This window comes from Lissotriton vulgaris, chromosome 7 (assembly GCF_964263255.1).
Source record: "Lissotriton vulgaris chromosome 7, aLisVul1.2, whole genome shotgun sequence".
NCBI classification, from domain to species: Eukaryota; Metazoa; Chordata; class Amphibia; order Caudata; family Salamandridae; genus Lissotriton; species Lissotriton vulgaris.
In genome coordinates, this window is record NC_141695.1 from 1,631,333,986 (window position 1) to 1,631,360,824 (window position 26,839).

Here is a 26,839-nt window from a genome sequence, read left to right on the forward strand (position 1 = left end):
AGTCTCGGCATTTGCTGTTTTCGGCGGTGGCGAACAGATCTACGTCTGGAGTCCGCCACCTTGCGAAGTCTTCTCCTAGTACTTCGTCGTTTATGACCCATTCGTGGTTTTCCTGAAGCAGTCTGCTCAGTGCGTCCGCCTGAACATTCTGCACACCTGGCAGATGGGTAGCCGTTATCGTCAGTCCTCTGGCCAGAAGCCAGTGCCAGATCGCCTACGCCTCCTGTGACAGGGTGCGTGATCTCGAAACCCCCTGCTTGTTGAGGTAATCGTGGTCGTATTGTCTGTCTGTACAAGCAGAGAGTTGGTCTGAAAGGACGGAAGAAAGGCCTTCAGTGCCAAGTGAAAAGCTCTGAGTTCCAGGAAATTGATGTGATACGTGGCCTCCATCGGGGACCACGTTCCTTGAATCTGTAAGTCTCCGGAGTGCGCCCCCCAACCGTGGCGAGAAGCATCCGTCACGACAGTCTGCGTGGGAATGTTATTGTGGAAGGGAACCCCTCTGAGGAGATTCTCCGCTGAACACCACCACTTCAGAGACTGAAGAGCATGCAGAGACAGTTGTATCTTGTCGTCCCAAGATCCTTTCCTCTGATCCCACTGGTCCTCCAAGCACTCCTGCAACGGTCTCATGTGCAGTCGTGCGTGTGGCGTCAGGAAGATACAAAAGGCCATCGATCCCAGTAGAGAAGACACCGTCCTCACTGTTGTAGATGGAGTGGTCATAAGAGCCTGAGCCTTCCGAAGGAGTGATAATCGCCGCTCCTCCAAAGGAGACACGCTTGCTGACAGCGTATTGATGGAGGCTCCCAAGTACTGTATGCATTGGACCGGAGTCGGGACAGACTTGGACATGTTGATGTGCAACCCCAGCTTGTTCAAGAGAACGCACGTCTTCTGGAAGTGTGCTCGAGCTTCCTGTGTTTGTGTGCAATGGGCACATGGAAGTACGCATGCTGTAGGTCTATAGCACATAGCCAGTCTCCCTGTTGCAACTGAGGATAAATCTGATGCAACGACAGCGTGCAAAACCTCTCTCTGCGAATCCAATTGTTTGCTTGTCGCAAGTCCAGAATGGGCCTGAACTCGTTCTTGTCCTTCTTGCGAACCAGACAGAACCGTGAGTACAGACCTTTTCCTCTCTGAGACAGAGGTACGTCTTCTATCACCCTTTTCCTTAACAGGATATCGGCCTCCGCTTGAAGCTCGCACAGCTGAAACTGCGAGCTGACCGGTGGAATCGCTGGAGGCGGGCTGGTGAACCGAAGACTGTATCCATTGCAAACAATATTCAGCACCCACTTGTCCTGAGTCATTTTTCTCTACTCTGCCAGAAAAAATTGAATGCTTCCCCCTACCGGAGTGGGTAACGGATCCGGGGAAGTAAGCGCTCAGGGCCTAGACCCGGCCGGGCCTTTGGTCGCTGGTGCAGACTGTTGGCCGCCTCTGCCCTTCGGGCGCTTCTGGAACGGCCTTCGGAACTGCTGTTGTTGCTGTCCCGAAGCTTGGCCACGCCCTCTGCCCTGTCCACCGAACCGTCTTTGGAACGGGCGGTACGATTTCTCCGTCTCTTTGGGCTTCTCCAGACCCACAGCCGTGAGTGTTTCGGCCTCCGCCTTCATACGGGCCATTTCATCATCCGCATGTTTCCCAAATAGGGTTTCGCCAGAGAATGGAAGATTGGCAACCCTTTGCTGTGCGCCAGGTTTCAGTGACGTAAGGCGGAGCCAGGCATGTCGTCGCTGGTTAATCCCATGGCAAAAGCCATGCGCCGTCAAGAGGGAAGAATCGGCTGCAGCGCTGATAATCTGATTCGCCACCAGCATCCCCTTATTTAACACCTCCTGGAAATCTTCCCTCTTTTCACGAGGCAGGTGTTCCACAAACTGCTGGAGGGAGTCCCAGAGGGCACGGTCATAGCGTCCCAACAAAGCTGTGGCACTCACAGCCTTCATGGAGGTCGCCGATGTTCCACACACCTTCCTTCCAGCCGAATCCATCCATCTAGACTCTTTGTCTGGGGGGACTGTGGATGACGGGGTGGTAGCATGCTGTTTGCGAACCGCCGTCACTATCACAGAATCTGGAGGAGGTTCCACCCTTAGAAAATCCGGATCAGAATCGGGAGCCCGGTATTTTTCTGTAGCCTCGAGGGGGCCGCCTTAGTCACCGCCGCGGTGAGAAAAAGGTCCATGGCCGGTTCCTCCAGGCCCGGCTTCAGTGGCAATAGTGGACGAGACAGGTGTTTCTGGTGCAGTGTCTCGAAAATTACAGATGTCTTGGGCGTGGGCACCGTCAACGAGATGGCCAATTTTGCTGCGCCTCTTAACAGGATATCGTGAAACGCCACCAGATCATCAACCGGCGACACTCTTGTGTCCGGTGACCCCAACAAGGTCGGAAAGTAGTCCCTGGTCCCTGAGGACCTTGAATGGGAGCGAGACCTGTACCTCCTGTGGCGGCGTCTCGACCGCGTGGATCTGCGTGACCGTTCCCTCCTCCTGGAGCGAGAGCGCGACCTCCCAGTTCGTGGGCGCTCTGCCGGTTTCCGTGGAGGAGTCTTCCGTGGCCTATCCTGGGGTCTTGGTCTAGGAGTCCCCTTAGGTGGTGTAGGAAGAGGAGGCAGTGACGCCGACCTTGGCGGAGGAACAGGAGGGATCTCCGACCGAGGGGCGGGCCAATGCGGTGGAAGCGGTGGTGGTTGTTGTCCTGAGGGAGGAAGTGGTGGAAGAGGAGGGTTGACGGGAGGATCCTCCTTAGGTACAGGGGAGGGGGAGCCTTCGGCCGAGGTTGTGTATATACCACCGAGTACACCGAGTCCGGTGACTTCTTCGGAGGAGGGAACTGCGAACCAGCCCCTCCAGTAGGTGATCGCCGTCTCCGGCGCCCTCCACCAGACTCAGCGTTACTTCTGGTGCCAGAACTCCTTCTGCGCCGCTTAGGAGAGTAGGAACAACTCCTAGACGCCGATCTCTTCCTCCTCGACTCCGAGCGTCGCTTTTCCGGTGTCGAATGTCGCCTCCACGACTCCGGCGTCGAACGTCGCCTCCGCGACGTCGACCTTCTTCCTCGACGCCGAACGCCGCCTCCGCGACGTCAACGTTCCATTCTCGACGACGAGCGTCGAATCTTCACGCCGTCTCGGTGTGGTTTGGTGGAATTTCTAGTTGAAGTACTGGACAGTGTAGCCTGTGGAGATAGGCTGCATTATTTGTCTTTAAATTCTCTCTTCAGTGTCTTTGCAGTTCTGCATGATTTGACAACTTAAGAGATTATTTTTGATTGCCGGGGTCCACGCACATGGGCGGGACTATTCACTAGATTATGACTATACACAGAGATCCCCTACTACAGAAATTGTAAGACAGTCTTAGGTTTCTGACCAGCTGGATTTTAGAGGCATCTGACATAGATATCACGGAGTAGAGATGTACACCCACAAACCGTTTTTAAGGATTTCATGGATCTGTGGTAGTCATTTTCAAATTGTAGATGAAGCTTTCAGTGAGTTCAAGAGGGAGGAGCCTTTTCAGATACTCCTATATCTGAAAAGTCAGTTCAACAGCATGCCCCAGTTTGTATATCTGAAGGTTCTGATGGTTGCTAAGGAAGGAACAATATTGGGCTGTGGTTTGGTGCCTTGTGAACTAAGCAACATATTTTAAAAGAGGATTTTCAAACTAAAGTTTCCAGGGGTGGCGTGTGTGGCTTCTGTGTTGTCGGGTTTTTCAGACTTAGTGCAGGGACACTCCATGGAGTAGCTGTGGGCTTTACAAATACCAGCTAACATAACATAACATTATTTCTTTACTAAAAGCCAGAGATAGGGCTTAAAAAGAGAAGAGATAGGTGCCTGTTCATTCAGGCCAAATGGTACACAAGCTTTAATTTTCAAGGTTCCTGAGTGAAGAGCGTCTACAGGTTCTCTTAGTAGTTGTGGAGAGATAGGACTATGGTGAGGATAAATGGGATTCTTGAGGAGCAATGAAGCATCTGCAGGACCTTTTTCAGCAGCAATATATGGTGAAATTACAAACTGGATACTGCATTAATCTGGGAAATAAAGGGAATATCATCGCTGAAGATCTCATGCGGATTATGGGGCTTATCCACCAGGAGGAAATGAGTGCTCAGATCCCCTGGCAGAGGTACAGGGAAGGATTCAGGCCAAGAAGTAAGATTGCAGTTTTGTCGTCATTAGGGCAAAAAGTAATGCTATGCATTCACCTATGGTCAAGCAATAAACAAGGAGATATATTGAGGAGGTTGTTCAGAATGACACAGAGTTGGGGGTAGGAGGGGGCACATAAGCATTGAAAAGAATAGGCGACAAAGGAGGTTCTAGGAAACAGCATAGGTGATGTTAGCAGATCTCGAGACAAAAGAACCCATTTCACCTGATGTGTAATTTAATGTAGGATTGACAAGAACCATGCCAATGCGGCACCTCTTAAACCTGCTAAGGAAGACAGTCTATCAATCAGCATCTGGAATGGTATGAAAACAGACAAGATATCAACTAGAAATGGCGCAGGGGGTTACCTGGTTCACTTCTTTTCGCCTATCTTTGATAAGGTAAATTCTATGCTCCTTTGAAGTCTGAAGCCAGACTGGAAATCGTTGAGGAGTTTGGACTCCAAATGGACAGACTAACAGTAGGTGTATAGATTATGAGTTTCCAGTAAAGAGCACTTTTTGTTTCACTATTAACTTGTGTTTGATGAATCTGTACAAAGTTTTCTCCCCCAAAAAGTTCATCCACCTTGACTCCCTTATAGAAAGTTTCCCACTGATCCTCAATCGGAGGAGCCAAAACAGCAAATTCAAATGTTAATTCTAATAGGAAACGTTCTCTCCAATACAGAACAAATGCCTTAACCGAATTTACAGCAAACTTGGCAAAAAGTAGAACTTTTCTCAGAAAGCATTAATTTCGTGATTTAGAGCGAATCAGTTAAGCTCTTTTTAAGAAATGTGCTTTCAAAGAGGGGCTTGGTTAGCGTTGACGGGGTTAAAAAGTTAGACATATCTGGGCTGTTGGGGTTCAGATAGATTTAAATTTGCCAATTTAAAAGAGAATAGTCAACCTTGATTGGCTGAGAATAACAAACATTTTATGGCACCTATTACAGAACTCAGTGACATGGTTCTGTAGTCAATAAATGTAGGTAGGTAGGTGAGAAAACACCCACCGCTTTTAGGAATTGGAATGACACAAGCAAACGTAAAAAAACAAAAACTGTTGAAATATGCCAGTTAGTTTAGTGAACGGACTTTCACTTGCCCCCCCCACCATACACTGCGTATGACGATACATCTCAGTTTTAGACTTGCCACGCCCTGCATCAGGACTTGGATTGGCTGCCTAGGTTCCGTCCACAAATATCAATCCTCCACACCACATGATCTGCAGCCATAAATGGGACAAGTCTCTCCCAATGCGTAGCCTGCGACCTTGGTCTGTACCCACCTCCCAAAGCAGCCAACTCTCCCACCAAGCACAGGCTTTGGACATAACCAGTGGTGGTGGTCTCCAAGGCCTGGTGTCAGACCCCGACTCTGACATACATTAGGGATGAGGCAATGGGCTCACCTTATGGCCAGAATGTGCTCCCAACACTCTGGTATATATAGCCAAACCTGCCATGCATCACCTTTGGCAATGCATTTCAGGTGGTTGTCCACAGGGTGGCACCTTTGGTCAGGTCATGCACCCGCCTCTCCTTGGCCACCTAACACCCTACTTCCTCAGCCTTCAGCTCTTCACAGTGCAGGGTTACCAAAGGGTCTACAGGTCAACGGTGTTCAGCTGCCATCTCTCTGCAACTGAACTAACTCCAAATGCACCCATTGTTTGAGTGAACACAAGTAAAAAGGCAATGATATCCACCAAAAGTGTTTCACTATTTAGTTGGATCTAATATGCTATAAATGCACTGTGGGAATGCGCAGTAGCTGCCTTTACACTGCAGTGTCACGGATCGCGTTGCATTTAGCACTCAAATTTAGATAAGCTCTTGAGCGATTGACGCTTCTTCAGTTTGGGGGCTTGGACTATCCAAGCTTGAACTTTTGCCCTGAAGAAGCCCTGTGAAACTGGAATGAAAAGCATAGGCTGTGTCTTGGATGTATCGTGTCTTTTATACATAAATATGAAGATATAAGAATAAAATGAAAAATTACGCGAAAACAGAATGGTTATGTTGTCTCATGTGCAGAACATGTTTCCAACAGGAGCGCATGATACATGACTTAGATATGTAGGACTATTTGAAGTCAGATGATAATACTTCGGGTTACTGTGCTCCTCTACCCTTGCAGTTCTCCACTTTGTGGACTCTTTTCTTGAAAGGGATGATACTAGATGTAATATCCACAGTATTATTTCTTTTATGGGGTATGCTCTAAATGACTCTGTATTCAGGTTACCCCCTAGGAATGTAATCTGTGTGCATGGGATTAGTGAGGACTTTTCTCTGTTTAACTGTAGTCCACGTTCTTTGGAGAGCTGTAGGCAGGCCATCACCACCTTGTACAAAGGAAAGATGGACCCTCAATGGCCAGTCGTCCAAGCATGGTGACCTGATGACCGCTACTTCTTAAGAATGCTGCTACCAGTGCCGTACACATGGTGAAAATTCTGGTAGTAGATAGAAGCCCGAATGGGAGAACTTTAAATTGATAATGGCCCCCTGCTACCTCAAACCTAAGATACGGTCTATGGTTTACAGGAATGAGGATGCCAATATAAGCATCAAGAAGTTCTAGAGAAGTCATAAAATCTTCTGAGTTTAGAAGATGTAGAATCTCCTGGAGCGAAAGCATCGGAAAAGGTTGTGTCTTTATGAATTTGCTCAAAAGCCTTAAATCCATTACTTGTCTCCATTTCCCAGATTTGTTTCTTTATGGGGGAAATAATATAAATAGAATCCCTTGTTTTGATTAATATATGGAATTTTCTCTATAGCCTTTTTGCGAATGAGAAGCAAAATCTCTTGTTTTAACTGACTGAGATGTTAGTGTGACCTATCTTTCGAGGAGTGCTTTTGTGAGGAGGCTTTTGAACAAATTCCAGGGTGTGACCATGATGGATGATATTGAGCACCCATTTGTCTGAGGAGATGTCTTTCTAACAGTTGTAGTAAGTGTTCAAGTCTGTGATGCAATGTGTTTGTGGAGGTGGAGAGGTGACTGGTGCCTGTAAATTGTCACTCATGAACTTTTCCTCCTGCTGTAGGTCTTCTACGAGTTGGTTATCTAGCATATTATGCAGCTGGTGGTGCTCTATATTGTTGTTTTGGTGCATATTGTTGCCGAAACCCCTGCTGGGTTGGAGGATAAGGCTGTGACCTGTATGGCTGATACAGGCCTGTAGAGGAAAACAGACATTTTCCTCAGTTGCGCCTAAAACTTTGAACACGCTGGTGCTGTACCGATCCCACTGATTATGCCATGTCAGCTTAATAGAGAGCAGGTCGTTCATTCACATGCTTGCCAAAAAGATTTTCCCCATCAAAAGGCTTGTCAAGGATCTTGGCATAAATATCAGGACGAAAAGAAGTCGCTTTCAGCCAACCTCGTCAACGTAGAACTTCAGCACCAGCCATTTGTTGAAAGGCTGTAGAAGCTACATCCATTGAAGTATCTATCTCAGAGGATGCCCTTTGCCTTTCCTGCAATATTTCCATAGCTTCAGTTTTTTTTTTTATCCTCGGGCAAGAATTCAAGGAAGTCTCATCTCAGACCACATCTGCCTGTTGTATCTACCCAAAATGGTTAGCGGCATTAGTTACTCTTATGCTCTTGGCCACCATTGTTGAGAACCTTTTCCCCATGTTGTGATGGCATCTTCCTTTTTTATCCAGTGGAGCTCAAGCGGGAGTTGAAGGATTTCTAGAACGTCTCTGTGCTGGCTGCATAATCACAGAGTCTTTAAGAGTTTATCAACTTCAAACCTTCTTTACAAATGTGATTTATTATGGGAATGGATTTAACATATTTTCAGCCGGAGTCCTTAAAATAACACAAAAAACAATCAGTGTGTTTTACTGGAAAGAAAGGTCAAAGCGTTTCGAGGTTCTCTCTAAACGTTTGTGAAATCCTCCGCTATCCTCTGGAGGGGAACTAGTAGGTGGTGGTGGTGTGGGAAATGCTAACAGTGGGGCAACATAATCATTGCATTCTTGCCCTGAGACAGATTGCCGCTGCGGGATCTCACACTATTTGGGTTGGTCCCGGCCAACTCTTTCCACATAATCATCATGATCTGTGGTAACACTCGAGTTTCTGATAGAGGCACCAGGAGTATCAGGACGACCCTGGGTAGCCTGTTGAATTCTCACTGCAGGCACATTTGCTTCAAAGAAACTTTTATAAGTCGTCAAGCATGTGACGTAGGTCTGTCACTAATGTGATTGACACTGACGGTATCCTCTTGATACTCATGATGTTCCTCCTAGGACCTCCTCATAAGGATAAAACAAGCATTGGAAATGCAATAGGTCTCGCAGTAGTAAAGTTTGAGCTATAGGTGTTATTTATTTTTTTGTTTTTTATTTATGTGTTGTTTTTTCTAAATAGCTAAATTAATAGCTTTCTTCTTTACAAAGCCAATAGTTATAATTTTTGTAAATGTGACACCTCTAGCATTTGTAAAGCAACATGTTTTGTATTAACGGGACTTATATGTGACTTATATGTATTGATATAAAAAAATCAATGGCTTTAAAAAACAATTAATAATTAATACGTAAAAAAATGGATTTTATTTTATATTGCCAATAGCTTAAAGTTTATTAAATATATTTAGTGAAGATGCTGTGGTTGCGCTGAGTGAGGGTGGGTGAGGGTGAGTGAGTGAGGGTGAGGGGTTGAGGGGGAGTGAGGGGTTGAGGGTGAGTGAGGTTGAGGGTGAGTGAGGGTGGGTGAGGGTGAGTGAGGGTGAGTGAGGGTGAGTGAGGGTGAGTGAGGGTGAGTGAGGGTGAGTGAGGGTGAGTGAGGGTGAGTGAGGGTGAGTGAGGGTGAGTGAGGGTGAGTGAGGGGTTGAGGGTGAGGGTGGGTGAGGGTGAGTGAGGGTGAGGGTGGGTGAGGGTGAGTGAGGGTGAGGGTGGGTGAGGGTGAGTGAGGGTGGGTGAGGGTGAGGGGTTGAGGGTGAGTGAGGGTGAGGGGTTGAGGGTGAGGGTGAGTGAGGGTGAGGGATTGAGGGTGAGGGGTTGAGGGTGAGTAAGGGTGAGGGTGAGTGAGGGTGAGTGAGGGTGAGGGTGAGTGAGGGTGAGGGGTTGAGGGTGAGTGAGGGTGAGGGTGAGTGAGGGTGAGGGTGAGTGAGGATGAGGTGTTGAGGGTGGGTGAGGGTGAGTGAGGGTGAGGGTGAGTGAGGGTGAGGGTGAGTGAGGGTGAGAGTGAGGGTGAGTGAGGGTGAGGGTGAGGGTGAGGGGTTGAGGGTGAGTGAGGGTGAGGGGTTGAGGGTGAGTGAGGGTGAGGGTGAGTGAGGGTGAGGGGTTGAGGGTGAGTGAGGGTGAGGGTGAGGGGTTGAGGGTGGGTGAGGGTGGGTGAGGGTGAGGGGTTGAGGGTGAGTGAGGATGAGTGAGAGTGAGGGGTTGAGGGTGAGGGGTTGAGGGTGAGTGAGGGTGAGGGTGAGGGGTTGAGGGTGAGTGAGGGTGAGGGGTTGAGGGTGAGTGAGGGTGAGGGTGAGTGAGGGTGAGGGTGAGTGAGGGTGAGGGTGAGTGAGGGTGAGGGGTTGAGGGTGAGGGTGAGTGAGGGTGAGGGTGAGTGAGGGTGAGTGAAGGTGAGGGGTTGAGGGTGAGTGAGGGTGAGTGAGGGTGAGGGCGTATTGCCCCGGCGGGCTCTGTAGCACTCTGATCTGCATGGAGAGAGATTGTAAAGTTTCGAGATTCGCGAACTATACTTTTCAATGCAGGCTGAAACAAATATATTGTTTCAAAAAATCCAAATCGTTCAAGATAATAATGCCATATCTCTAAACTATTTCCTAGAATACACAATTTGAATTGGAGATTACAATAAACTAGTTTCCTTTGTCTGATTTCTTTGTTGCTAGTTAATTAGTCTCTAAACTTGATAATGGTGTTAAGTAATCAAAGCATCATGACAAACGAACAGAACAAACAAATTCATTGTATTTTGCTTAATCCGATGTTCTCCATAAAAGGAACACCAGGCTTGCTAAATTCCGTGTAAACAATCTTCTTCGTGAATCATGATACCCAAACCAAACTAAACGGTGCGATTTAAAATGATATCATGTGAACTCGGTGAGAGGCCCGTAGACGCCAGAAGCACGTGCCCCACATTCCAAGCACTAGACATGGAGTAAGAAATGCTGTCGGTAGTGCTGAAAACCTGCGTTGTAACGCTGTGAAGTACTTTTAAGCAAAACACTTATTTCTGAAGAAGGGGAAGGTACGCTGCCAACGGTTTCTGTTTGCTTCCGATGCTCTCGTTGTGCCAGCCAAAGAACATACGACACGAGGATGACTGAGTGTTATTGCGTTACAGCAACCAGCAACACACGTGTGGAGATGTTATAGAGGGCGTGCCTTCAAAGGGAAGGTTGTGGATTCACAAACACGGCTCACAGGTTGTGGGGGAAAGAGACGGAATTCAAGGGGCGTGGCCCACTTGGCATTAGAAAGGAGAAATTGCTCAGTGTTCAGTAAAGATAAGTACATTGCATCAGGGAGCACTGTGTGTTGTTAGAAGGGCATTGCTGTGGGGAGGGGGAGGAGAAATGCGACATGGCGGGGAGGGGGCGGAGCGGGGGAGAGGGTGTTAAGCAGCAGGGTACAGACGGCTGAGGGAACAGACGGCGAACAGACGGCGGGCAGGGGAGGGGGCGGAGCGGGGAGGGGGTGTGAAAGCAGCAGGGGCCTGGAGTGCGGCTGAGGGAACTGATGTGCACGCGCTTTTAAGCTCAATGCGCATGCGCATTGAGCTTAAAAGTCACGGGCCCTGCAAGGAATCGCCACGATTCCTTGCAAGTTGGATAAAGAGTGGATAAGCCCCCATAGTCTTGCTTGCTCGATGCGCATGCGCATCGACAGGCGAGACCTAAAAATGTTACTGACTAAAAAGAAAAATCCACTTCATAGTAAGGGGATGTGTCCTTATTTTGATCTTCATCATCCTCCTGGCACTTCAAGTGCAGCTGTGGAACAGTATGCTGGACTGAAGGGTCCCTCATTTTCCTCTGAATCATCTACTTCCAGCAGATGTAGCGGTGAAACTTTACTTGGAGAGGTCTGAGGCGTTTGAATATACACAGGGATACCATACCACCCTGTGTCATCTTCAACGGCTCATCAATGATTTCTTTGCCGATGTGACAACCGTCAATGGTCTTCTTTTTGATGGCAGATCCATCGTTGACAATGTTTTCTGAGAAGAGAACTCATTGAAGGGCGTAGCTGGCTGAGATATAGTCTTTTTCAGGTCTTTATTCAGAGGAAGGAGAGACTGAATTCCCTTTTTTCACAGATTATTCAGCATTTGCTGATTTTTTATGATGTTTAAGCTTTTTAGAAGTTTTTCAATATGAGGCATTACTTTCATGCTTGTGTTTTCTGGTGTGCGAAGATGGACTCTCGCCCTCATCACCAGTTGCAGGAACTCCTGAGGTTTTTTTTTTCTTTTGATGCATAGAAGTAATTTTGTAGTACTATCTAAGGATTTTGCCCAAATAATTGTGGCAAGGTTTACATTCCTTTGGCAAATAAAGAGGGGATAAACAGTATGGATATTCTTTACACGGGTCTTCTGAAAATAATTTTGGTTTTCCACAACATTTACATGGCATGAAAAACATTTTTTTAGACTCCCTCTGAAATGGTCAGTCAGCAAAACACAGCCCAGTAGTAACCACCTGCTGCATGAAGAACAGATCTGAATCTCAGAGGACAAAGTTGAGTGGATGAGCTGAAGAACTGAGAAGAGCTCAGGGAGACTCCCTCACACATGACGTGCGGTTAGAAATCTGAGCTAAGGGGAAGAGTGCTCAGGGAGCTGAGCTCAGATTGGCTGCAATTTGGTTTTTACAAAACAATGTGAGTTGGTTAACAATTGTTTCCTAGTGCTGTCAATGCTTCTCGTTGCATTACTCAATATTGGAAACATCCTTTTCTATATATGAAACCATGAGCGCAACAGCATGCAAACACAAAATAGAGCTGGGCAACAGAATCCAAAGTCCAGAAAGTACAAGAGCAGCAGAATAACTAGTGCTCACTCTTTTGTCTTGAGTTTTTAGGATGTGCACTGATGTGGGATTTCTGTTTAGCAGTGACTTACTTGGCTTCTTTGAATCTGAAATACATTGGTCTCAAACGTAGAAGTAATAACATTTATTTAAAAAATAAATGTATGGTTTAATCCCTTAACGCTAAAAACAACTAATTCAAATGCATCAATAAAACCACAGAAAGTACTGGAAAAGTCTCAGGACGGAATACAGAGTGGTGGCAATATGAAATAATTAAAATAGGAGCTTAAGAAAAACAATGTACAGTAAGTGAAATAGGTGAAATGCCTTTCCTTGGTGTAGGTGAAGTCTGGTTAAGATCATTATGTGGGATTTCTGTAGGTTGTGCTTAGGCCCGTTGTCTTCCCTTCCTGCTTCACCTTTACATTTTCTTTCTCTATATGTAATGAACGATATTAATATAAATTTTATTCTATAAGATATCATGATCATGTGGATGTGTAAGTAAATGAGAAAGAACTGCTCTACAATTAAACACACTGTGAAGAAGCATACGAGCTAAACCACTATGCCAAACAACCAATGTTCCAGGCAGTGTTTCATTTCTTCATGAGTCGCACTATAAATCTTTCACTTATTTCTATATTCTCCTTCTCTAATAAAAAGCTTTTTTTTTTAAATCCAAAGAATGTTGCCCGGCATGAAGCACAAGATCATATTTGTTCAAAACTCACCTGCTCAGTGATGTAGAGCTGCGGGCCATCAGCATAGCGGAAAGCATAATATTCTGGGTTTGGTAACGACCATCTGTAGGGCACAAAAGAAAGAGTATAACAAAGCCAATCAGAACACTTAAAGGTGAGAACTTCAGTGGCATGTCACTGCTTCAAAGAATTAGCAGACTATGACCCATAACATAAATCTTAGGATTTCACATCAGAGCTGTGGGTGTAAATCACAAACATGGCAACAAATCTAAAAAAATGATGCTGACAATTAGGCAAATCAACTGCTTTTTAATAACACCTGGAATAACAGTGTGCAACAAATAAAGATCCCAAAGTGTAACCGACTTTCCTTCAATATACCCGTCTAATCCACAATAAATGGCACAAATAAAAAGAAATCGGTACTGCTCACAAAACAAGCATTGGCAGACCCAATAGGTCTGCCGTTGGCAGCTTCGTTAAAGCTTGTTTAATATTGGCATGAATTTTGGTAATATTTTTATTGTTGGGGAACCTGCTGCGGCCATGCGAGCCTTAAATAGTTTTGCTTTTAGTCAATATATTTGTTTGTCTCAAAAACCACACATTGCCATAGTAGCCCCTGGCACTGAAGGGAACTCCTTTATATGTTGATGTGCTCCTCGAGAAAGAGCGGAAAGCTTCACTCACAGTGAACTTAGGGGCACATACATGAAGGTAGGCAATTGCGAATCCATAATTGCGATTTTTAAGGAATCGCAATCATGCAATCTCAAATATTAGCGATTCCTACATATTCCTTAATTGCGAATAGCAAATTGTGATTCAGAATTATGGAATAGCTTCCCATTCATTACTATGGGCCCAGAGGCCCATAGGGATGAATGGGAATTGCATGCGCAATTTGCGAGTACCAAATAGATACTCGCAAATTGTCATGCAATTTCAAGGGGGCCAAAAGGCCACCCTGATGCACCCCCAAAACTGGGATGTGGTCACAAGTGGCACACACACATGCCCTAAGGGATTGTGTGTGCACCACATGGCACTTTGAAAAATGCACTTTTGTGCATTTTTCAGAGTTTTTGCAAATTACCATTGACTTGCAGTTGATGGTCATTTGCGTTTCCTAAAAGCAAATTCGCATTTAGGAAATGCTTGTAACATTCCAATTAGGGAATCACTATTCCCTAAATGCATTCGCAATTTGGGCAATCGCAAAATGTGTGATTTCCTAAATTGCTAATTTGCATTTGGGTTGATGCATCCCAAATGCAAAAATATCGGTCGCAAAGGGGCTGATTCTGCGAATCGGCCCATTTGCGATCTGTATTTTCGCTGATGCATGTGCCCCTTAGTGAATTGGGGTGACCCACTGCCTCATTATGTATGCTGAAATGGGCAGAAGAAAACTGTGAAGGAAACAAGCACAGACCAATAGAGGGAAAGGGCTGGCTGAAAGCACTTAAAAGTAGGGCCACAGGAATTATGTGATTATGCAACCGCAGCGTTTTCGCATAGTTATGGATCTGCAACATTTGCCAAAATCTTTAGATTTAAAAAAAAATGTTTTGACCTCAAACAGATCAATAGATACTAAAAATGTGGCAACATGAGTTTACGTGCTGTGGAAGGCCCTTTGCAAAGGATAACTGCTCATCTTTCAGTTGCTAATCTCTGCATTTGGCTGTCAAACTGATACTAACAAGGTGAAATCGTTTCCCGGAGAGTATTACCATGTGTAAAAATTACAAAATAATGAAGTAATACTATCAAAAAAGCCGCATACTTTAGTCAACCCGGATGCATAATTCCAGTGGCCTTGCTTATAAGTAATGTTATGTATAATTTTTTTTAAACCAAAAGGTCTACCAGACCTGAAGATTGCCCCGAAAGCTAAGCTGAGATTTTGGCCTGTTTAATTCCAGTCAACGGCCACCTTCTAACAGCGCAGCACTCTCAAAAACCATCTGTAATTCAAAGACAACACAATCTCCAGCTAGTCTCAACAAATCTCCACTTGCCTAGCGGTTGTGTAACTGAGCACCCTAACCAACTTTGGCACACCAGCATACACAGACATTCACACATGCTGGCACACAGGCAGAAACAGGCAAAACAGATAAGCAGGTATTTCAGCACTCCTGACGGCTTCTGAAGGACCAGACTATTTTACCTGCGAGTAATTCCAGCCATCATAAAAGGCTTTGGCTGTAACATTAGTCACGCCTCCTCCCACAATTGCTACCAACCCTTTTCTCTGGAGAAAAGCCCTTCCTCCTCCATTCCCTATCCCACTGCATCCCTGCCGCACACTAAAGCCTATAGACCGGCCATTAAATCCCTTGGAATGGGGAATACCTGGCAGAAATCCATAAGGTTTGCCTCTTTATAGGCAGAATTCCATAAGGTTTGCCTCTTTATAGGCAGAATTCCATGCAGATTTCCCAGCCGGTAACTGTAATTCCAGGCGCTTGGAATCTCTGCATGGAAATCCGTCCAACTAATCAGGGATCAAATGTGATACGATGAGACCAGTAGCTGGTGCTACAACCAATGCCCTGGCAATCAAATAGAATTAAAGACATGAATAGTAGAAGATGAGTAGGCTACGGCATGGCTGAACACAACTAAAGGGAAACATTACTAGAAAAACTTCTAGAAGCAATGTTTGAAGATGGTATATGATCCACCCAAAAATTTAGCATTGCCACACAATGAACTGCAACCCTCAATTTGCTCAGAAAATTTGAAAAACTGTATGAATAGGCTCCGAGTGAGGGCTCACTGTGCTGTGGAAGTGTCCACTCACATCATACGAACTCCTCACCCTTCATATCTCAACACCTCACAAAAAACATAATTCACTGGGCCCAAACGCTGAGCAGGGTCGCCATGCTAAATATTGCATTAAGTGCAATTGTTTAAGTTCTTATTACTTTGATTGACTTAAACCACACATTACAAATCGCAAACCCAAACACCACAGTTCGCGTTTTGTCCAATATGTCCAAACTAATGAGTATGCCTCAAGTTCATGTTTTATTCCTGAACCCAATGAGTTAAAACGGTTTCCTTAATTACCCTTCGCCCCCACACAATCAGCACAGCCACACTCCATGTGGCTGACCCGTCAGACAAAGGATTTTAACTTCTCTAAGAGCGCGGCACTTTAAGTGACTCCACAAAGTACAATTCATTATCTGTAACTGCTATGCACTGCTCCATCGGAGTGCACCTCATTAACTACATCAAAGTAATAACAACTCATTAACTACACAAACTTAGTACAACTCATTAATGGCCCCAATAGAAAAGATTACATGAACTGCTTCAATAAATAGGACTGATGAAACGCCCTCCAGAGTATAGCTCATTGACGCATCCATGCGGCTAATTTACAGCCACCCATGAATCACAACTCACCAAAACTTCCTCGTAAACCACACTAATTTATAAAATCTGACAACGGAGATTATAAACCAGAACAATCTACCCCGAATAGCACTTCATGGGTGGAATGTAGGCTGCTGGCTGACTGAGCTGCCCTGCCACCAATAAACAGCAAGGTTCTCAAAATGAAGAAATTTACATGTTTTGTAACGACTGGTGTTTGGACATCTGGGGGCAGGTGGGGAGTCTACAAAAGCGATGACTGATGGGTTTACAATTCTCTCTTGAAGATTAGTGGAATATAATATTGCATTTTAAAATAATCAGAGCAGATGGGGTGCTAGAAAACTACTTCTTCCAGCAGGCAAGATCTTCTTTCGTCTGCCAGGCTGCACAATTTCCTGTCTTGATTTCAAGATCTTAATACAAGATTGCTGGTAACCAACAATCTCTGTAGTCAGACAGAATTGAAAAGCTAAGGCAAGCGCCATGTTTTCTCATGGTTTTAAACTTCACCATCTTACCTGGTTGTTAGATTGATGCTGTTTCACGTTGAAGCCCCAAAATTATTGCATGAATTTAGGACCCTTGTCAAGTGCAATATATACAAAAACGTGCAATTATTTATGAGTGCAATGGGCCAACTTCCTCGTGTCTTCCAAACAAGATTAAGGATCAGATTCATCACAAGGAGACCTCCTTTCAAAACTGAACCCGACGGCTTCTTTTTTAAATTGACTGCGAGTACAGCGGTTACAAAAATTAAATTGAGAGCCTCCATTTCTGAACTGAACCCGAGGGCCTCCATTTTCAAAACTGAACCAGACAGCTTACAATTTCACAACTTTACCCTAGAGCCTCCATTTTCAAACTTAACCGGTAAGCCTCTATTTTCAGCACTGAACCTAAGAGCCTCCATTTTCAAACCTGAACGGGAGAACCTCATTTTCTTTTAACTTGATTATCTTCTAAGCAAACAAGAATCAGTTACTTCCTTTCAGAGAGCCTTTCCATTTCCCAACTTGAACTTCGAGGGCTCTCAGTCACAATCAGTTGATGGTGCTTAGTTAAGCATACACTTACTGTACTATTATACAAGATAACCTTCAGTCTGTTTTCACAAAACATAGGTGCAAATGAAAAATGAAGCACAAAAAAAATAGAAATAAAGTCAAGCCACTTATAAGAACCTTTCTCCATCTTCCATCTCCTGTCGCAGATCATAGCAGTTTCTCTCAGAAGCGTGAATTATTTAATCAATCAAAAGGTCAATTCTTAAATGCCAGCTGTTTCTATGACATATGCTACCTGCCATGAGCAGTAAGGGGGAGTGGGGAAATTCAGTTACCAGAGCTGCAATCCTTGTTCCAGGGCCAGTAAGGGCGACGTTTTTTTTTTTATTCGAAAAATGAATATTGTTGAATGCTTGAAAGATTTACGATAAACTGCAGTCTTATTTTGTTAATACTTGTTCACCTGCACTATCTGTTTAGAAGAACCTGTGTGAGCAATGTTTATTTGGCAATCTGTGACTATCAGTTTCTTAACATAAATCAGGTCAAAAAGTATTATATTATTGTACTATTTAGCTAGGCCTGATATTGTCTATAGTGCCTTTCCTAGTCAACAAGGTTCCATGGCTGGGTCGTTGTTGTGATTAGTGGGTTTTCTGCACAATGTAATCTTAGAGAGACAGAAAAAAACACAGGGTTAAGACTCATATTTTGAAGGGTTGACTTGCTGTATAAACAGAGAAGCCTACTTCTAGAATACTAAAAAGCCCCCACTAGTGGAAGACCCTGCCCTTTGAGGTTCTAAAGTGACATCTCAACTAAAGACGAACCAATTCTAAGCAAAGACTTTGGCTGGTCCAAACTCAACTCTGCAGATTGTACATTGCATTCTAGAGAACCTGCTTCAGACAACTAAGACTCAGCAATATAAACACTCCTATACATCCAAAAGTAGTTCCTGTGCAATACCTGCCAAATGACATCAATATCACGCATGTGTCTGCAGCTTAATCGATCAGTGAGCCAATGACTCATTCATGAGTAGTCCAGGAAAATCTCATGGGTCTCACCAACCTCCTACAAGGGAATCCTTCAATTTTAATTCCAGATGCACAGCAACAGGAAGTCATTCATCTCTGAACAATCCCAATACAACTCTGAACTATAAACTTAAAATAAACCCTACAACACTTTCGACCAGAAAATATTCCCAGAATGGTTTTGGAAGAACTGTACCTCCCAAACAATGCCAAAAAGGTTTACCAAACATTTCTCACAATCGCTAGCAGGAGATTGCAGCAGGCCATTACTAATGAAATATGTAAAAGTAACAAATCTGTACAGGGAAAGGACATCATTGGCAAACAATACATTTCTCCTCAAACACATGATCTACGGAATATAGTAAAAGTTCAACAAAACATAGAACTTCATTTCTATGTACAAGAACAGGGATCTAGGAAAGGTACTGCATGGCTAAGAAAAGAATCTCATGCAGACATTTCAAACATAGAATGTGACCAAGCACAGGCAATTGCACTGCGAACCTGCCTGGACTCCTAACTTTTACATATCAATCCCTTCAATTATTTTACACATAACAAAAAGGTAACTCAAGATTTATTGAACCAAGGAATCATCAAACACTTTATTACACAAGAAATTTTATATTTTTAAGTGTTAGTTGCTAAGGAAAAATGGATACTAAGTTTACCACGAAACCAGATGTGCGTCGGCATTTGCAAAGAAAAGGATTCCTAATAACATTTGCATACCAAAAAGTGTGTACGTGGTGAAAATGGGGACTGTGCGATATATATAAAAGTCCCAATTTTCAGACAAAAGTCTTAATGCATAGAACTCTGTGACACAGACTTTGTGTTACGTTGAGAGAAATATATGAAGGTTGCAAGGAAAACAAAATTGTGCACACCTAATGTAATCTCAATATGAATGCAGAAACAATGATTTGTCTTGGATGAGCAGCAGAGGAGAAGGTAAATAATTTTACATGTTACTCTAATTTGGGAATTAAAAGCACCATGAAGTGATCAAAAGCAAAGCATCTACTTGACATCAGGAACACGGAGCATCTAATGATTATGATTAGTCGTATTCACCCAAACTCACGGATCACAATTTACCATAAATTGCCTGAGGCCAAGGCTACAGCCAGCATTAACCATAGGCAAAATGCCTCAACTACAGTTCGGGCAATTGGCACATTCTCCAAAAATAGTCAAGATTGGTTGAGGAGGAGCACAAAGTTACCCTTTTTAGTAAAATCTGCATTACAAAGCATAGACTAGATGACAAACAGACACTGGAGCACAATAATAGCCTATACTCAGACTAAGGGCCTCATTTAGAGTTTGGAGGATAGGATGCTCTGTCACACATGTGGTGGGCATCCGTCTGCTTTATTACAATGCCACAGACTTTAACACACTTGTAATAGCGCGGAGGGAACAACCACCACATTTGTAATGGAGGATCCTGCCCAACAATGTCTAAATAAAGCTTTAAGACTCACTTTACCTACAGCACCTGGACATGCCAATGAAAGTGCACTTGATACAGTACCTTCAGAACTTTGATATGGTTTGCTCTATATTAGCTCATGTGCAACAAATCTTGTTTTCACCTATTTCTTACTTGGTCAGTGATTCTATTTGTGTAAGGTTAATAGATGGTCCTTAATCAGTGGGAACACCATGCCTCTTATTTAACAATCAAATTAATTCTGCGAGCTGCAATCCTGAGTTCTCAAATTGCACCAATTTAAGTGCAAGATTGCAAAGGTTCGTTGATGGAAATTCTAAACCCCAGACACTTAAAGTACACTATAATGATGTACATCAGCACTGTAGTCACTTCATAAACTGCAACTCCATTTGCACAGATTACTTAATCCTCTTTCTCTCTAATTCGCACAATAGTGTTAGGTAACTAGATACCATCTCATCATCAGGGATACCATATTCCAGATCTGGGCTTGGTTTTAGCAAGCCAATGCATTTTGGGAGCTACAGTCCAGAGTTACATCCATTGAACCAATAAGAGTAAAGTCCAAGATTGCAATAGTTTGTAGAAAGAAAAACTCCACTGTCCCTAGTGACATGGAATCAGCCTTGCATTAGCCTTCAAAGCCAACACCTGGTGAATAAAACTTTAATTATCACATAAACAGTTATTTCTTCAATAGGCTTTAGACCATGGCTTGCTGTTTACTAGTTCCACATGCACCATTTTGATCTTGAAACGACTGCTAAGCTATACTTATAAAAGGTATGAAAAATATACCAGAGCTACTCACCCATCACACACCTCCTTAATTACAGATGCAAGAGGTCGCTTCTACAAAGGAAAAAACAAAAGTAAAATGTTAATAAAAATAAATCACTAGTACTTTATTTTAAAAAGATGGCTGCATGGATAGCAATCACCCCCTACTGAAGACCTAAAATCCAAATTCATCCTCTCTGGTACTGATTTGTACTGGGCTTCATTCACTCACTGCAATTTAACGCAATCAATAGAAGACAATTAATTGTTGGAGCCCTTGAAATATAACCACAATAATATTCTATGTTTAAATATGTTCACAGCAACTGGAGAGACTAAGGGTGTTGGTGAACATAGTCCTTCTGCACCCCTCGCAACATCTGGTCTAGGACTGGAAGGCAATCATAAAGTAAGCTAATTAATAATATCAATAACAGTTACATTTATTCCACTGTAATACATGTTTGCTCTAGTTCTGTAGAAGTTCTGAGTTCAGTATAAGTAGAAGTGGTGGCAGAGTAAAAATCTAGCTGCATTCCTTAACAAAAAAAGAGAAGACCGCACACACGTGCAATAAAGACTGAATCCCCTAGTGTATAATGAGTGTGGGACTGTAACATTCTCGATGAGTGGTCCTCGAGTGTGTGAATGTAACATTCTCGATGAGCTGTCCTCTAGTGTGGGACTGTAACATTCTCGATAAGTGGTCCTCGAGTGTGTGAATGTAACATACTCGATAAGCTGTCCTCTAGTGTGGGACTGTAACATTCTCGATGAGTGGTCTTTGAATGTAGGAATGTAACATTCTCGATGAGCTGTCCAGGCTAAAGAGAGATCTATACTTCTGGTTCCTCCTCCCATTGTCCAGCCATATTTAAAATGATATCCCTATCCTTTCTTCTTTGCTAGTCCAAAATATGCCCATTTAAGATCCCACATAGCTTTTGTGTGTATTTCTGTCACTACTTAGGAATTTGCTTTGAAATGGAAAAGCAAGTGCTACAAATCACCATTTGACAGGCGCATTCAGGATGTGGAGTTCCAACCATATTATTCAGCAGCACATTTAATGTTGGACAATGACTGGGCAAATCACGTAATCTCCCCGTGCCTAAGAAAATGAATGTGCCTGTCTGTAATGCAACTGGTGCTCATGTAAAGAGCTCAGATACCTTCTGGTCGAGATCGCGCTATATAAAACGCCCCCCCCCCCCAATCCCCACCCCCCCCAAAAAAGAAAGCAGCGCCACTGAAAAACCAGCATTAAGATCCATTCCCATCTCCAGGAGCTTCCCTGTACACACACTCAATCTCAATTGAAGCTTGTAGTCTTCTCCTTAACTGTGTCCTGCCACCCCACATTTTACTGTCCACATTTTACTGTCCACTGGACCACCAATGGCCATGGTAAGTGGAAATTTAAACTCTAAAAGAATAGTTGTTTTGCACCTTTAAATTGGTGTCTTAGTGGTTGGTAACCCCAGTTTAGCTGTGGGTTGTAATCACTTTGCCAAGATTCCTGTCCATCTGGGCTATTACCTAATGAATTCTCCCCTCCGTATATCAAGGTCCATGACAAGGCAGGAAAAATACTACATATTGTAGCAGACTACTTACAAATGTTGCATTCTGTCTACCAAGTTTGGTCATTGGGAAACACAGCATTTGTATATGAACCGAGACTCAAATGTTTTCAGACAATAGCCACAAACTCATGGTCCCCTCTCCTTAGGGCCGGCATGTATATAGGCCCTAATCTAATTTCAACAAGCACTGGCGTTGCCAATTGGTCTCGCATTAGGAAAGTTTGAGCTATTGGTATTGTAAATGACAAATATTTATTTATGTGTTGGTTTTGAAAATACCGAAATTAATAGCTTTGTCATTTACAATGTTAATAGTTTTAACTTTCACAAATGTGACACCTAAAGCAGTTGTCGGCAAGTGCGACTAAAGTACACCCCTGCTCTCATGAATCTTTACACCACAGAACATAGTTAAAAAGATTTTGCATTGCAGCAATTCAATGGATGAGGGAACTCAGCCATTTCGAATGCAGTTTGGAAAACGGGACAGTGCAGGGAACACTAAAACAGACAAAACCAGGTTCAATAGATTAGGCCATTATAAAATGCAAGGCCGGAAGAATGATGATCGAGGTGGTTAAATGTTTGTGTCTGCAGGGGGAAATCATCGGTCAAACCACAGGAGGTCGCCCAGCCCCGCTATCTGAAAAACAAAAGGAATGTGTTGGCGAAAAGAGGTGTCTGAAAGTGCTCTAAAGGAGGCTTTGGAGTACGAGCCTGACCTCCCGTGACCACAGCTATCATTGAGCAGCTAACACATACATGGAGCCCATTCAGTAAGCAGCTAGACTAAAGTGAAGAATAGTTCACACAAAAACAATCATAAAACCTTGGCCACAACAGCCCAAAATAATGCTCATTTTAACCCAAGACCAAAAACACATGCACATTCAATCGAACGCGTAGATCGTATTCCAACTCAGTCAGACACTGCATTTGGGGATATCATTTTATAGCTATATATTAAAACACACCTACAAAAAAAAAGCATTCCTCCAATTCCTCAAATGCACAAATTCTTCATGACACTATTTAACCTCAGACGTCTGAGTAACCTGTCTGAACGTATAGGAAGTTTCCACAGGCTACCGGGGACTTTGCATTGCCTCAGAGCTCGCGCAGTGCCATCTCGCAATAAATATTCCTGCAGCACATTCTAGAAATCCGACACCGCCTGCGAACGTTGAACACCCACACCAGGTACCACCAGAACACACAAGGCACTTGGAATCTGGCAGCAGAGTTTCGGAGTCTGCAAACATTGAAGTTTTTCTCCAAAATGTTGGAAGAACCCAATACTCAATTGTGAAAAGACTGGGGAACTCTCTTAAGTATTTCATTCCAGTGACCCAAGAGACTCATAGATGACGAGTGTCACCTACAGACAGTTGACTTTTCAACTAAATACATTGCATTACGGGGCTTGCAGTTCATTTTTATACATTTAAAACCCAGAGTCAAGTGGCATGCCCGGCATGGGACCGTTTGGAGGGCACAGAACGAGCTTCGAGGCAGGAGTGTGGGTCGTGCGGATTCAAGGCCCATTAGTAACGTCTGCAGGAAAGCTCTATGGAGCTAATTTTACTCTAAGCAGTCAGCCAGCTGGGTCGGCTCATCCCCAGGCCTGCACCTCGTGTGCACGTTTGTATTAGCCTGCGTGAAGTGGGGATTAAAAACACTGAAACACCAAGGAGAGGTTAGAAGGGAGAGCAGAATGTACGGCCGGCCTGCGGCCGGCCATGAATAATTAGGGGAGGAGAAACCCTTTGATGTGCTGTGTGAACTGAAAGTACGGCCGGCCTGCGGCCGGCCATGAATAATTAGGGGAGGAGAAGCCCTTTGATGTGCTGTGCTGGCCATGAATGCGCGTGCTTGTTTGGTCACGTGATTCACGTGAACTTAAACAAAACCGCACGAACTAAACCCTTGGTTTCACGAGCGTTTTGAGGACATGAATTCTCGCTACGCTCAATGCGCTGGCGCACATTGATAGGTCGCGAGACCTAAAAGCAAAAGCACACCAAAATTAAAATCAATCAACGTCAGTATTTAAGGATAAATCCATAGGTTCTTTACATTTTATGGTGTTGAAATGACATTAACAGGCTGTCAAGGTTCATGAACATATAATTTGTTCCAACGGCACAAGTGGTTCATGTATTTGCCTTTTCTTCCCTTCGCTTTTCATTGATTATTACTGAAAGGTTTGAGTATTGTTATTCAGTTAACCTAGAATCAATTCGGTACGCGACAGAACAAATATTTTCCACATTCTCATACCCCCAGGATCTGAGGGGCACTGGGTCACCCCACTATACTTTATATCTAATCTAATTACAAAACATGACATCTTACCAATTAACCCCTAAACGTTGTTTGGTGTTGTATCTTGTTCCAGAAATGTCTAAAAACCCTATGGTTTGTTTCTTAGCCATCATTTAACTGCCATACATTTTCCTTATTTAAGAAACAAACTTTTCATTTTAAAAGTGATAGGTCTAACACAACATTTAGTTTACTGTGCGTCGTTACGGTTTCCGAGCTTAAGCTAATCAGGTGACATGAGGTTGCCCGCCACCATTGTCCCTTCACACAAGAACAGCCATTTCCCTAAAAGTGCTCTCCTGTCAGCACCCTACAAGTGTTGCCTCTCAGTCCACAGTCAGTCCATGCATACGGTCTGCTGCACCACACTCCTTAAGGTAAACCCTAGCATGCATACGCAGAAGCAGATACACACACACACACACACACACAGAACCTAGTCTCCAATATGCTATCATTCCTGTAAGAAAGAGGTCCCTAAAATAGCCTTTGACTTACTTTCTCCATGCTCTCCTGCAACCCTCGATATAAGAGCCATACAATTCTTAGCTGGTAATCTATATTAACCTTATTTTACTGCCCCAAATTTGCTTTGTACTGGCCACCCAACACTGACAGTACCCTCTTCCCTACTCCATAAAATACAAAGTGGAGCGACACGAGGAGACCACTGAAATGTGGAATGCAAGGCAGCCCAACAGTACACCTTAAAAAATCCTAAGTGCCAACAACTCAGACACTGGTCTTTCACTACAGCTCCTAGGAGAACACCGCTCCTCGGAACACGCAGCTCCTAGGAACACGCAGCTTCTAGGAACACGCAGCTCCTAGGAACACGCAGCTCCTAGGAACACGCAGCTCCTAGGAACACGCAGCTCCTAGGAACACGCAGCTCCTAGGAACACGCAGCTCCTAGGAACACGCAGCTCCTAGGAACACGCAGCTCCTAGGAACACGCAGCTCCTAGGAACACGCAGCTCCTAGGAACACGCAGCTTCTAGGAACACGCAGCTCCTAGGAACACGCAGCTCCTCGGAACACGCAGCTCCTAGGAACACGCAGCTCCTAGGAACACGCAGCTCCTAGGAACACACAGCTGCTAGGAACACAAAGCTCCTAGGAACAAGAAGATTCTTTGTTAATCATTTAAAGACATGCAGCTAACACTCTTCTATACTTTCCAACATTCCATGGGGAAAATGAAAAAGGATTTCGGGAGCAGTGGTTTGGTTGGCATAATCATGACATCACTGAAAATGAAGTCCCACGACCTATGGTTTAAAGATAATATCACTGGAAGTACACATACCTACTTTGGAGACCCAAGTATATGGCTTCTGACTGATATAGCGCCATGAGAAATACATTTTAAGACTTAAATGAATGTCCCTTAAGCACTGTGGCCAATTTTATCTTCTCTACCACAACTCTTCCTCAACAAACAAGTCTGTGCATCTGCGCAGGGCAGAGATGACAGTCAGTAACACCAGCAGCAGCTGTATGGCGTGCATTTCAGAGACTGACTTGTTCGCAATTCGCTTACTGCGGATATAGCCTGGTTTCATCTCTTCACAGATTCCATCATCAGCCTCTTCTAAGAGAGGAGGATGGCCCTGAGAAATATGTAACAAGCACTTCTGCCATTAAAGTAGAAGCCTACCGCCTAAATCGGTACAGTGACAAGTAATCTCTCCCCATCCAGCACCAGAACGGAGCCAAAAGATCCCATGCCCAGAGGGAACTTAAAGACCCTATTTCCAACAACAGAGAGGAACTGAAAGACCCTATGTCCACCACCAGAGGTAAGTTGAAAGACCTTATATCCAATACTAGGGGAGAGCTAAAAAGACCCTATGTCCACATTGGTCCTAAATTTAAGTGACTTCGCACCTGATCAATTTCAATCAGTTGGGCATTGGCTCCTGGCCACTCAACAGCAACCTTCACGATGTCCAGGGGCGGCGGCATCTTCAGAGGCAGAGCCCTCCTGCAGTAGCGTTCTTCTTACACAGTCTCAGTTGCACCTACAACAGATGTAGAGGAGACGTTATGCAGAGTAAGAAAGGTAGCAAAGCATCAGGCAGAGAGTTGGGTCCAAACCACTACACTACAATATCCTGCTGTTGCTGCAGGAGCATTGTTGGGGGACATTACAAACAGTACAAACGCTGGAGAAAACCAGTAGTTTAGTGCAAAATGAAACTTGAGACCTTTTAGAAGTTATCAATTTCTCCAATACTAAATTGGGTCTCAAATCTTACTTAATCTTTACAGAAAGCTGAAATACATGACTGCCTGTAATCACTAGAATGATCG

At 44.1% G+C, this 26,839-nt stretch overlaps 1 protein-coding gene across 2 annotated transcripts in view; it reads right to left on the reverse strand.

The window, feature by feature from the left end:
* Positions 1–26,839, reverse strand: part of ELMO2 (engulfment and cell motility 2) — a 290,477-nt gene that overhangs the window by 134,916 nt on the left and 128,722 nt on the right. For both annotated transcript variants that reach the window (XM_086932590.1, XM_086932589.1), the window contains exons 2-4: positions 26,414–26,547; positions 20,644–20,684; positions 12,949–13,021 (exon numbers count right to left, since the gene is read on the reverse strand). In XM_086932590.1, coding sequence (XP_086788716.1) covers positions 12,949–13,021; positions 20,644–20,684; positions 26,414–26,491 — 192 coding nt within the window. In that variant the 5' untranslated portion in view covers positions 26,492–26,547. The remainder of the gene's footprint in view (positions 1–12,948; positions 13,022–20,643; positions 20,685–26,413; positions 26,548–26,839) is intronic.